The 14,689-nt window shown below is 42.8% G+C and overlaps 1 protein-coding gene across 1 annotated transcript in view; it reads left to right on the forward strand.

The window, feature by feature from the left end:
- The window catches only part of LOC126176624 (uncharacterized), a 78,168-nt gene that overhangs the window by 39,673 nt on the left and 23,806 nt on the right, over window positions 1-14,689 (forward strand). The window contains exon 4 of the mRNA XM_049923783.1: window positions 5,590-5,703. Within this exon, the coding sequence (XP_049779740.1) occupies window positions 5,590-5,703 (114 nt within the window). The remainder of the gene's footprint in view (window positions 1-5,589; window positions 5,704-14,689) is intronic.

Below are 14,689 nucleotides of genomic sequence, written 5' to 3' on the forward strand. Positions count from 1 at the left end.
CTTCATCGTTGCGCAACTAAGAACAAAACACTGACTATCTGGCGACTGTCATCTGACAAAACAAAACAACGCAATACAACGCTTGTGTGGCGATTGCTGAAACTACAAACTATTACACTACAAAAGATGAGACAACTCCGTCAATTAGTTTGCCCTTTATGGACTTTTAAACAGTGGATACATTTTTTTTGACCCCTCTGTATATCTTATTGCTCCAAGAAGCAGTTACGTGGAAAAACGTTGTGGTGAAGACTAGAACATATGTAACAGATTACAGAGCGTGTTGGAGCCTAACGCTTGCGTTAAGATTAAATCGTTAGTAGAAATTAGAAAAAGATATAGGACATAATCAAAAGTCGAAATATTGATTAGTTGGAGAAAAAATGAAAGTGACAGTACTGGAGTCGTGACGGCTTCTAATGTCGTCATATGGTTTTCGCATCTCCTTCCGGCCATAGTACAGAAATTCTCTTAGATTTGACGAGCTGGAGAGAGAAATTCTTTGAACTGATTTTCCAAGGATGGGGAAATGTCGACACTAATGAACTAAGTAACAAATGTTGTAAACAACAAACGTCGTGTAACCTAAATGTAGGGGGCGCATTTACGGCAATGTTACAGTCTCTGTTTTATGAATGTGCAATAATATGACAAAGATCACAGGACTCCTGCCATCCTCCGGCTGGGAGCTGCATTGACCCATCGAAGTGCACCACATTTGACCATATTTGCTGAACTAATGTAGAACCTTCATTACAGGAACTTGTCGAACATCTAATAAACTCGGGAATATGTTTGATGAGATCCCTGTCTCTCGATTAACGTAGCCATGTCATGCTTTGATAATGTTCAAGAAAACTATCGCAGCTCGAGATATTACTCCAGTTACCTGCTGACTTTCATGGGAAAAACATTCATTGCATTGAAATGACCGATAACTGACTGATTCCTGTAGGCTGAATTTTTATGGCTAATAATCCAGATTAAGTGGTATTTCAGTTAATTTTTGATTTTTCGAACATATTGTTCTGAGATCCCCTTGATATTGCTTACGAGTGTGTGATTTGTTTAACACCAGACGCAATAAATACATTTACTTTACTTCTGTGGATATCTAAAACCAAATCCAAGAGACACGACCATTACTCTGTTTTGCTGTTGTGCTAACATCCTTTTAGGATACTCTGACGTATTTACATACAGACGCGTTTTGCCTTCTATATTGTATACCTGCTGCGGATGATGGCCACAATAACAAACCTATACCAACGTTCACTGGAAGACAGAGGTTCTCCTAGCTCACTGTACCAGAGTGGGATTTGTTAGTAACTGCTTCAATGGCTTAATCTATCCCACCTGGTACGTGGAGAAGTGCGTAGATCGCAAGGAACATTTTTGTTATGTTACATATTGGTCACTGTGCTATTCCAGACAATCCAGTGTGTCAAAGTACTTCAGTAAGAAAAATCGAAATCAAATGTGAGGTTATATTTTACCTACTACTGAATTAATTACACTATTGGCCATTAAAATTGCTACACCACGAAGATGACGTGCTACAGACGCGAAATTTAACCCTACAGGAAGAAGATGTTGTGGCCGGCCGGAGTGGCCGAGCGGTTAAAGGCGCTACAGTCTGGTGCCGCACGACCGCTGCGGTCGCAGGTTCGAATCCTGCCTCGGGCATGGACGTGTGTGATGTCCTTAGTTTAGTTAGGTTTAAGTAGTTCTAAGTTCTAGGGGACTTATGACCACAGCAGTTGAGTCCCATAGTGCTCAGAGCCATTTGAACCATTTGAAGAAGATGCTGTGATATGCAAAAGATTAGCTTTTCAGAGCATTCACACAAGGTTGGCGCCGGTGGCGACACCTGCAACGTGCTGACATGAGGAAAGTTTCGAACTGATTTCACGTACACAAACAGCAGTTGACCGACGTTGCCTGGTGAAACCTTGTGATGCCTCGTGTAAGGAGGAGAAATTCGTACCATAACGTTTCCGACTTTGATAAAGATCGGATTGTAGCGTATCGCGATTGCAGTTTATCGTATCGGGACATTGCTGCTCGCGTTGGTCGAAATCCAATGACTGTTAGCAGAATATGGAATCGGTGGGTTCAGGAGTGTAATACGGAACGCCGTGCTGGATCCCAACGGCCTCGTATCACTAGCAGTCGAGATGACAGGCATCTTATCCGCATGGCTGTAACGGATCGTGCAGCCACGTCTCGATCCCTGTATCAACAGATGGCGACGTTTGCAAGACAACAAGCATCTGCACGAACAGTTCGACGACGTTTGCAGTAGCATGGACTATCAGCTCGGAGACCATGGCTGCGGTTACCCTTGACGCTGCATCACAGACAGGAACGCCTGCGATGGTGTACTCAACGAGGTACCTGCGTGCACGAATGGCAAAACGTCATTTTTTCGGATGAATCCAGGTTCTGTGTACAGCACCATGATGGTCGCATCCGTGTTTGGCGACATCGCGGTGAACGCACATTGGAAGTGTGCATTCGTCATCGCCATATTGGCGTATCACTCGGCGTGATGGTATGGGGTGCCATACATCTCGGTCACGTCTTGTTCGCATTGACGGCACTTTGAACAGTGGACGTTACATTTCAGATGTGTTACGACCCGTGGGTCTACCCTTCATTCGATCCCTGCGAAACCCTACATTTCAGCAGGATAATGCACGACCGCAATTTGCACGTCCTGTACGGGCCTTTCTGGTTACAGAAAGACTGCTGCCCTGGCCAGCACATTCTCCAGATCTCTCACCAATTGAAAACGTCTGGTCAATAGTGGCCGAGCAACTTGCTCGTCACAATACGCCAGTCGCTATTCTTGATGAACTGTGGTATCGTGTTGAAGCTGCATGGGCAGCTGTACCTGTACACGCCATCCCAGCTCTGTTTGACTCAATGCCCAGGCGTATCAAGGCCGTTGTTACGGCCAGAGGTGGTTGTTGTTCTGCGTATTGACTTCTCAGGATCTATGCACCAAATTGCGTGAAAATGTAATCACATGTCAGTTCCAGTATAATATATTTGTCCAATGAATGCCCGTTTATCATCTGCATTTCTTCTTGGTGTAGCAATTTTAATGGCCAGTAGGGTACTATATCTACATTAAATAATTAACTACATCACAGGAAATTTCAAAATCAACTTTGCCGTCTGAGATGTCACTGAATGTCATGCATCAGAAAATTATTTTGTCACTCAAGTTTTTGTAGTAAGATGTTGATCTTCGTTTATAAATTTCACTCATTTTCTTCTTAGAACCCAGTTAAATCAAATACTTCTGCTAAATGATTTCTTAACAAAAGGACTGGAAAACGCTGGGACACTGTCAGAAGTAGCAGTCGTTTTAATTTGTAGTTGAGTCTGCGCTTCAGGCAACGATAACGTCATTTCCCATGCATTTTGATTCATAAATAATGGTATAATTAGTGCTGTTTTTACGTACAACAGCTTCAGACAGAAGTGCAGTTCGTGCTGAGCTCTCTCTCTAGCAATACGGCTGTTTGCTGTCGACTTGTGGTATATAATTTTTAGGAATTTTAGATTAGTAATATGGCAGGTATGTCGCCACATACGTTAGAGTGAAAGATGGTTATTTTGTTTACAAAATAAATGCGTAATAAGTTCTCTGTGAGTCTGTAAGTTAATGAAATGTACCACAAAACAAAAATTTTCAATTACTGAATCTCTTAATATTTAACCTTGGACTATACAATCGACCACAAAGATAAGTATTTCAACTGTGGTTCAAATGAACATTCCTGTACTTGTAATTAACGAAACGTGCCACTGAAGCCGTGTCGTAATTGGTCAAGAATTTTACAATCCGCGCACTGGGTTTCCACTCACACATATTTTCTGTTCCACTAAATCATCTACATCATATTTATAATCAAAGTGTACTGGCAACAAACGTAGTCCATTGTTGCACAGACGCTATCCCACAGTCGAACTACCATTAGGCCGTATAACCTGGAGTCGCATATGAGACGATGCTAGGTTTTTCCTGTCCCTTGAGTCCAGTGAACCCTTGCACACGCACCTGGGCAGTGCTTGCTGGTACAAAGAACGCACTCGCTTGCTGGCACATATCTACAACGGGAAAAGTGATTGCAGTGATTTCACCAACATGTGAACGGCACGTGTTCATTTTCGGATACTTTTCGTGTAGCCATATTCAATGACACAAGCGTTACTACAATATACGAATAATTCCAAAAAAAGCACTGTTCACACTTTGGCGTTTTAATCATCTCACCTTTGATTCAATCACCACTCATTAATTACACAATACAAGGAACATAATGGTTAGAGATGGTGAAAGATGACTGTGCAATGGAAGCTGAAAATAAGGCGAGAAGATCGAAACAATACTTTAAGATACTTTATAGTTACCCAGAAGAAAATAGGCTGATTGAAAATAAGAATCCGATGCAAGAAAATTGTAGGGGAGATTCAGTACATTATTTATGACTTTCAACATTCTTTCCGCAAACTGGGAAGGAACAAATTCTTCACTTATTAATAATGCCAGCGAAAACTCCTGTGTGCGTCAGGTCAAGGGCCGAGATAAGAACTATTGTAAGTTCATGGATGAAATTTATGTAACTGCGGAAATTCCATCAAATTTTTTTAAGGAATTTAATTATCATACCTCCACAGGAAGCACCACAGGAAGAACGTTAAAATTACCGAACAATCATTCTAATTTCATATTCAAGTACCAGAGCACTTTATGGAAGAATGGAAGAGATAAACCGAAAGGAGAGAACCGATTCGGTATTAGCTGAAGTGATCCACGTTGGAAGCAATTTCGCACTATAGTTTATAATAACGAACGAATTTAGAAAAATGCAAGGAAAGATAGCGTTCGCATATTTGGAGAAGGTTTCTGATAGCATGGATTCGAATAAAATGCTTCCCATTCTTAGGTAGTATGGAATCAACTATAGGGAAACAAGGGTAAACCATTGCCATTATGTGAAGGAGACTGGAGTAGTCAGGACTGACGGAAGGATACAAGAGGGCAAAATGAGGAGAGATGGAAGGCGGTAGTGCTTGTTCTCATCTCTCTTATTTGATCAGCACATTGAAGAGATGATGGGGGAAGTAAAGAACTTTCTCGATGCGGGAGTAGTTTCTAACAGACCGAAAATCAGTGTTGTGCAATTAGTTGATGAGTTAGCAATGATTATCTAAAGCAATTAAGAATTGAGTTAGGTGCTTAATGAAACGAAACGTATTACAGACGATTACTGTAATATGCACATAAATAAAAGTGAGATTAGGATGACGGGAATGAAAAACAGAATGAAATTAGCCTAAACATTGATGAGCATTATTTGCAATCTGCTATCGCACGACGTTCATCAAATTAAAATTTACGCAAGTAAAAATTTTATGCTGATTCAAATTTCATAATAAATGTGTCGTGTCGAGAGGGTTTTCTAACAGAGCTGTTGATGAAGGACAACGATCCAAAACGATTTTCTCTGGTAACAATTTTGTGCTGATTCACAGTTCATAATAAAGCTGTTGTGTCAATGGTGTTTTTAACAGCTGTTGCAGAAGGACAATGACTCGACAACGCTTTTCAAGGTGTTGTTCACGCTGCCGATTTATCTGTATGAGACTGGACTTTATTGCGTGTTTGGTCAAATCATTATCGACCAGGTAAGTGCAGCCAGAGACATGATAATATTTGATATATCAGTGTAAGTGTGCACCAGTGATCTCTATACTATCTGGATGTTGAAATCAGCTGTCTGATCACGCCTGCCATAGAAGCTTCTATTTTGTTTCTTGCCAAACTATAGCATGACTGTTAGGAAATGTTACTAGAACACAAAAAGAAAATACTTTTTGATTCCACTCCCGAATCAGCCTATTACATCACATGTTAACATAAAGTTCAAAATAAAAAATCAGTCTGCAATTCTTTATGACTTTCAGTCGGATGGAAATTTGTCTGCCACACTACAACATGGCGGACTATGCAAAGCACATGAATCTGCAGACAGGCTACAGTTCTATACTCAGAGACCACACTTCTACATCCAGTTTGTATAGAGATCACTGGTGTGCACCATAAGTCCATGGAGGTAAAAAAACAATCTGTATGTTGTTTTGAAACCGTAGTGGGCGGGGCTTGCTGCCACCAAAACATTAGCAGACTACCATTTACGACTGCTTATTGTTCATTATTTCTGTCGTGTGCAGGCAGCAGCTGTTTTAGGTACTAAAAATTGCAGCGCTTTCATGAAAAGCAAAGTGTCAGGAAGGAAATTTCGAACGTCTGAAATGCATATTTGCTCTAGTAATTTGACATATTTAGCCTCTTTAATGTAATTTATTATTTGATGATATATTTTGAATAACCAAGAAGAGAAGGAAATGATACGAAGAGTATGCTTCCGTAATCTATTTAATTTCGCTTTTACTATATTTGTATCGGTAGCAAATGAAGTGTAACTCCGAAACTAATGCTTGTCTGCTTACTGGTATTGCTCCTTGTTCCTTACATTTTGAGCTTTTAGCTAGTAGGCACAACGTTTTTAATGTTCACGTTTGCAAAAGCTTACCTACGTGTTCTTTGCTAGCTCATAAACGTGTGCAATGAGGGAAGATGCACCTTGTTCTTGGCAAATAAGTGAACGGTTGTTAAAATGTCAAAGAAACAGAACAACATAGAGGTGTACCTCCATACAGAATAGAGTTCTTGTTTTATTAGATTCCCAGTACATTAGTTTCACTGTAGTTTGCACATCTTCTCACTTTCAAGTCTTACCTATGTTGTGACACCAATAATAATAATTTATAACGTTAAAAAACGATATAGCTTTTTAAGCATGTTCCAACATTGTGAAATACTATAAATGTGATTAAGGAGATGGTTTCAGACTCAGACCCTGTGGAATGAATATTTTGCTTTAACTTGTATGTAAATAATTTTTTTAAATAATAATAGCCGAATCTGTGTAACATATAAGCCTATCTTTCCAACAGTAACCTGTTTGCTTCTTTTCCCGGAATATTTCTAGACACTTAACTCTCTCAGACTCTTGTCAGTTTTTCAGGTATAACCAAACATATCACAATTGGAACGTAGGTCTACTCTGATCATTTGCTTCATTTTACTTTTTAATTTCATTTTGCTCCGTATCACGGTTTGTAATATGCCAATGAGTAATTAGTTTCATATTCAGTGTATCATTTGCACGATAAATCTTGATGATGTGGAACGAGTCATTTTATATTAACATCAATATTTCTGTAAATATGCCTCGACACTGATCATTTATCAGTTTTTTATTTTGTAATTAAAGACAAGCAGATTTTAGTCAATAATTCCTAGTCATCAGCATTTATACATTAAATAATACGAGGTGCGACAATAAAGTAATTAGACTCATGTGAAAAAAGTGTTGCTTACCGTTTTGTCAAGTTTAGTGTTGTCTCCTTCAATGCAGGTCCCTTCTGATTGCACACACTTGTTCCAGCGCTTCTGCCATTGATGGTAACATTTCTGGAACTCATCTTCTGTAATATCCTCCAAGATCCTCGTCATAGCTTTTTGAACATCTTGTGTTATTTGAAAATGGTGTCCCTTGACGCCGGCCGGAGTGGGCGTGCGGTTCTAGGAGCTACAGTCTGGAGCCGAGCGACCGCTACGGTCGCAGATTCGAATCCTGCCTCGGGCATGGATGTGTGTGATGTCCTTAGGTTAGTTAGGTTTAATTAGTTCTAAGTTTTAGGCGACTGATGACCTCAGAAGTTAAGTCGCATAGTGCTCAGAGTCATTTGAACCATTTTTTTGTCCCTTGACCGCCGTTTTGACTCTTGGAAATAGAAAAAAGTCGCACGGAGCGATATGTGGTGAATAAGGTGGCTGTGATAGTACTGAAATTTGTTTTGAGGTTAAAAATTTATGTACTGACAGAGCAGTATGGAATGGCGCCTTATCGTGATGCAGAATCCAATTATTACTAGACGAACTGTCTCTCGATTGGTGTTCAGTTCTTCTGCAATCATTTTCACGGATAATCTTTGATCAGATTGTACGAGTTCACGCACCATGGCCAAGTTGACATTCGTCCATGAGGTTGATGGTTGTCCACTGCGGTCTTCATCTTCAACATTCGTTCTGCCTGCACTAAACATTTTATGCCAACGAAAAACTTGAGCTCTTGTCATAACCTCCTCTCCAAAAGGCTTCTGAAGCTTACTGTAAGCTGTCGTCGCGTTTTCACCCAATTTTACACAAAAAGAAATGGCATACCGTCACAACTCACGACTGAGCAGCTGCATCGATGTGCCACTTGGACTAGAAGCAGCTTATAGACTAAGGTCAAAGATATTGTGCCTACGCAAGCTTGCAGGGTTGTCACATGTTGCAAAGAAAATCAGTCTCATTACTTTATTGTAGCACCTCGTATACAGACTTCTGCGGAATAGGAGTTGTCAAGTAGAAAAGTTTTCAGTGTAGTTTAAAATTTTATATTTAAATGGGAGATCACTGCTGTCAGCTGCAGCAGGACATTAAGCGGAATCAGCGGTGCCAAAAGGAAATGTGTACCGGACCGGGATACGAACCCAGAATCTCCTGCTTACCTGGCAGGTGCGGTAACCATCTCGAAACCCGCGATCACAACTGCACAGTGTATCTCGGTGCGCCTTACGGCCGGTTCACACTACCACCGAGCGCCACCTACCCGTAGTCATAAAATTTCAAATTTAACTTTGCTGTCAAAAAAAATGGTTCAAATGGCTCTGAGCACTATGGGACTTAACTGCTGTGGTCATCAGTCCCCTAGAACTTAGAACTACTTAAACCTAACTAACCTAAGGACATCACACACATCCATGCCCGAGGCAGGATTCGAACCTGCGACCGTAGCGGTCGCGCGGTTCCAGACTGAAGCGCCTAGAATCGCTCGGCCACTCCGGCCGGCTTACTTTGCTGTCTTTCAGACATTTTATATCATTCCATAAGTGAGCAAAAGTTTTGGCTGCAGTGCGGCGAACCCCTGTTTGTGCTACAGACAGCCTTAAAGTGGCGTAATGAATGTAATTTTTTCTGCTGATATTGTAGCTTGTACATCACTGTTCGTGTTGAAGTGCAGGGGATTATTTACTACATATTTCACAAGGGCATAACTATACTGTGAAGTGATTACATTCCTACTCACGCTCCGAGCAGCAGGCAGGCACGACGAAAACTGTGTAAACATAAGTTGTCAGGCAAAGCCTTCTTCAGAAAGGAGGCAAGGCGCAGGCACAAACACATTTATACACTCCTGGAAATGGAAAAAAGAACACATTGACACCGGTGTGTCAGACCCACCATACTTGCTCCGGACACTGCGAGAGGGCTGTACAAGCAATGATCACACGCACGGCACAGCGGACACACCAGGAACCGCGGTGTTGGCCGTCGAATGGCGCTAGCTGCGCAACATTTGTGCACCGCCGCCGTCAGTGTCAGCCAGTTTGCCGTGGCATACGGAGCTCCATCGCAGTCTTTAACACTGGTAGCATGCCGCGACAGCGTGGACTTGAACCGTATGTGCAGTTGACGGACTTTGAGCGAGGGCGTATAGTGGGCATGCGGGAGGCCGGGTGGACGTACCGCCGAATTGCTCAACACGTGGGGCGTGAGGTCTCCACAGTACATCGATGTTGTCTCCAGTGGTCGGCGGAAGGTGCACGTGCCCGTCGACCTGGGACCGGACCGCAGCGACGCACGGATGCACGCCAAGACCGTAGGATCCTACGCAGTGCCGTGGGGGACCGCACCGCCACTTCCCAGCAAATTAGGGACACTGTTGCTCCTGGGGTATCGGCGAGGACCATTCGCAACCGTCTCCATGAAGCTGGGCTACGGTCCCGCACACCGTTAGGCCGTCTTCCGCTCACGCCCCAACATCGTGCAGCCCGCCTCCAGTGGTGTCGCGACAGGCGTGAATGGAGGGACGAATGGAGACGTGTCGTCTTCAGCGATGAGAGTCGCTTCTGCCTTGGTGCCAATGATGGTCGTATGCGTGTTTGGCGCCGTGCAGGTGAGCGTCACAATCAGGACTGCATACGACCGAGGCACACAGGGCCAACACCCGGCATCATGGTGTGGGGAGCGATCTCCTACACTGGCCGTACACCACTGGTGATCGTCGAGGGGACACTGAATAGTGCACGGTACATCCAAACCGTCATCGAACCCATCGTTCTACCATTCCTAGACCGGCAAGGGAACTTGCTGTTTCAACAGGACAATGCACGTCCGCATGTATCCCGTGCCACCCAACGTGCTCTAGAAGGTGTAAGTCAACTACCCTGGCCAGCAAGATCTCCGGATCTGTCCCCCATTGAGCATGTTTGGGACTGGATGAAGCGTCGTCTCACGCGGTCTGCACGTCCAGCACGAACGCTGGTCCAACTGAGGCGCCAGGTGGAAATGGCATGGCAAGCCGTTCCACAGGACTACATCCAGCATCTCTACGATCGTCTCCATGGGAGAATAGCAGCCTGCATTGCTGCGAAAGGTGGATATACACTGTATTAGTGCCGACATTGTGCATGCTCTGTTGCCTGTGTCTATGTGCCTGTGGTTCTGTCAGTGTGATCATGTGATGTATCTGACCCCAGGAATGTGTCAATAAAGTTTCCCCTTCCTGGGACAATGAATTCACGGTGTTCTTATTTCAATTTCCAGGAGTGTAGAATCATACTCGCAAAACTCACACACACATGACCGCTGTCTCCGGTTGTTCTAGCTAGAATCTTTTTTTAAGAAAAGGAGTAAATGAGAGCAATGAATAATTATTGATGGGAGGAATGTAGGGCACGAAATGCTTTCCCAACAAACAGCGCGGTTACGTAGCCGAGTGTTCTGCGGGGTCGAGACCGTTGATACAGTGTGGCTCGGATGTCGGAGTGTTTGCGGTTTGGAAGACAGTGAAAAAAGCAGAAAAGAAGAGAAAGAACAGACACTGAGTAGCGTAAGGCAAATCTAAAGTCAAATGACGGAAATAAAACCACTACGATAAAAGCAAACAATGCAACTATAATTCACGTATACACAAGAAAATATTGCTTGAACTGCTCCACTTACGAAGGAAATGCGATTCCTGTAGACTTTAGACTACGATCGGCTCGACTAGTTGCCCTACATCCGCAAACAAATCAAGCTGGCATTTTCCATGAAACATCTACGTCTCTATACAATCAAAGCGCCCAACACGGTCGAAACAGTCACGGGCAGTCAGCGAGACAAGTGGCAGTATCACCGCTGTGAAGTATGAACGCGGTGAACCTTATCTTTTGGGTTACTTAAGATGGTGGACGTCGGCTTCAAGTTTATGACGTAATGACAACTTCCTTCTTTTTTAACCTCCATGCATAGGTCGTTGAATAAACATACTCTGCGAATGTCTGTGGGGCGGCCTGTGTGGGTCGCTAGGCATCAGTCGAGGTTTCACAAGATTCACAACGGCTATCATTCCGGGACTATGTGTAAGACCCGCAGATGGTACCACATTAAGTTGTATCTCAGGGTTACTTCGACATTCCTGGTTACAAACCTTATGCCATTGATTGTAACAGGAAACTACAAGAACAACAGAATACTGCAATATTTCATTAGATGATTCAAGCATAACTCGAATAATTCCTACCTTTGCAAATTATCTTGTGAGTTTGTTCCTGCAAACGTTAACAAAAAGTCACGGCTAACTTACTAAATTAACATTGTTGCTGAAATTCATTATCCGTCACGTTATAAAAGACTTCTGCGAATACACAGAAAGAAAGATCCTTTATCATTTAGCTACATTATAGCAGGTTAGCAACTGGAAGCAGTTAATTTCATAAATTATCTCGGAGTAGGCATTAGGAGTGATGTAAAATGGAATGACCATATAAAATTAATCGTCGATAAAGCAGATGCCAGACAGAGATTCGTTGGAAGAATCCTAAGGAAATGCAGTCCGAAAACAAAGGAAGTAGGTTACAGTATACTTGTTCGCCCACTGCTTGAATACTGCTCACCAGTGTGGGATCCGTACCAGATAGTGTTGATAGAAAAGAGAGAGGACATCCAACGGAGAGCAGCGCTCTTCGTTACAGGATCATTTAGTAATCGCGAAAGCGTTACGGAGATGATAGATACACTCCAGTGGAAGACTCTGCAAGAGAGACGCTCAGTAGCTAGGTACGGGCTTTTGTTGAAGTTTCGAGAACATACCTTCACCGAGGAGTCAATCAGTATATTTGCTCCTTCCTACGTATATCTCGCGAAGAGACCATGAGGATAAAATCAGAGAGATTAGAGCCCACACAGAGGCATACCGACAATCTTTCTTTCCACGAACAATACGAGACTGGAATAGAGGGGAGAACCGATAGAGGTACTCAAGGTACCCTCCACCACACACCGTCAGGTCTCTTGCGGAGTGTAGATGCAGATGTATATGTAGATGTAGACTCGCTGTTGTCAAAATTGACACATATAGCACACAGAAGTCTTCTTGAGAGCACGACATTTGATGAAAATATGCTGTCACATTTGCAGTGCATGTCTCTATGACGCCAGGTACGTAGTCTGTAGTTGCATTTCGCTTTGTGCTGAGAAGTGCTATTGCATATATTAAAATCAGTTTCTACTTAAGGAATACTTGCGTAGTTCCTTCACAGTCTTTATCAGCAGTAGTGAGTGGACCGCGTGGTTAGGGGCGCCATGTCACGAATTGCGCGGCCCTTCCCACCGGAGGTTCGAGTCCTCCCTCGGGCATGGGTGTGTGTGTTGTTCTTAGCATAAGTTAGTGTAAGTAGTGTTTAAGTCTATGGACCTATGACCTGGGCAGTTTGGTCTCTTAGGAATTCACACACACACATTCAGCAGTAGTGGCACATTTGAACAAGTGATTTCGGTTTTGTTCAAGAGGCAAGTAAGAGGATGGTTTGAAAAGTTCTCGGAATCACCACGAGAGGTAGCGCTGGCGCAACGAGCTGTTCACGTGATACTCATTGGACTGTTGCCTATAAACGCGTGCCACGTCAGTGGGCTTGGAAGAGAGCTGTGGCGGAGACGTGGCTCTGTTGTTGTTCCTGCTTAGTATTTGCGAAGATGGAACAAATTGAGATTCGAGCAGTGATTAACTACTTCGAAAGAAAGGTATGAAAGCAAAGGACATTCATGCGGATTTCGAGAATACACTAGGTGACTCTGCTCCTTCATATTCAACTCTTGCCAAGTGGACAGATGAATTTAAATTTGGTTGGGAGAGCTTAGATAATGACCAGCGTAGTGGTCGGCCAAGATGTGTCACTACTCCAGAAATCATTGCAAAAGTGCACAAAATGGTCATGGAGGATCGCCAATTGAAAGTGCGTGAAATTGCTCACGCTTGACAGATGTCATCTGAAAGGGTAGATCACATTTTAACTTAAGAATTAGAAATGGAAAAATAGTTTGCATGATGGGTGCCGTGACTCTTGACGCTGGATCAAAAACGCCTGAGAACAGTGTTTGGCCCGTTTTAGGAGATTTTTTGCGCCAGTTTGTGACCGCAAATGAAACTTGGGTGCACTGCTATACCCCAGAGACAAAACAATAGTAAAATCAATGGAAACATGCTGATTCTCCGCCACAAAAGAAAGCAACAACAAATCCTTCGGCGGGAAAGGTCATGGCATCAGTGTTCTGGGATGCGAAAGGGATTCTGTTTGTAGATTATCTCCCCACTGGGTAAACAATTATTGGAGAATACTATTCTAACCTTCTGGACAAATTGCAACAAAAGATACGCGAAAAAAGCCAGGTTTAGCAAGTAAGAAAGTCATCTTCCATCAAGACAATGAGCGCCAGCACGTATGTGCTGTCGCCATGACAAAATTACGCGAACTAAGTTATGAATTGTTGCCACACCCGCCTTAGTCACCTTGTATGGCTCCGTCAGACTTCCATCTCTTCCCAAAACTGAAAATTTTTTGGATGGACGAAGATTCACTTCAGACGGAGAATTGACAGCCGGAGTTGATGACTATTTGGAGGCCTGGAAGAAACTCATTTTCGAGATGAAATCAAGGCACCGGAACATCGTTGGACCAAGTGCATTGATCTACAAGGAGACTCCATTGAAACATAAAAAAAGTTTCAGTGAGGTAAGTACTTTTTTTGTATTCCGTTCCGAGAACTTTTCAAACCACCCGGCATATATTATTTGGGATATTTCATTTTACCAGCTAATGTACTCATAGATTTGGCTAATACAGTGTGTAGCTAATTTACCGATTTTTACTGCAACTCATCGCACTGTTGTGTACGACCACGGAATGAGTTAGTGAAGCATTAGTGAAAATAAAGCAAATCAATTTTCAATCAGGCTGCCAATCTCCGAATTCTGAAAAGGCACCTTTTTTGTAATGGTTTTGAAACAGAACATTTTGTTCCTCTCCAGGACCTAGAAAGTCGAATGTAATATTTTACATGGGTGTACACTGAGAAAGCATTTTCTATTGCATTTTAGCGACACTTCTTAGCATCCATTTTGTAACTAGACAAGAAGAAATGTACAAGGATATTTGGACTAAACCGTCAGATAGATGCAGTTGGACATTCTCATTTCAGGCAGATATCACTGAGTGAAAACACTCAAACCCAGAT

This window comes from Schistocerca cancellata, chromosome 3 (assembly GCF_023864275.1).
Source record: "Schistocerca cancellata isolate TAMUIC-IGC-003103 chromosome 3, iqSchCanc2.1, whole genome shotgun sequence".
NCBI classification, from domain to species: Eukaryota; Metazoa; Arthropoda; class Insecta; order Orthoptera; family Acrididae; genus Schistocerca; species Schistocerca cancellata.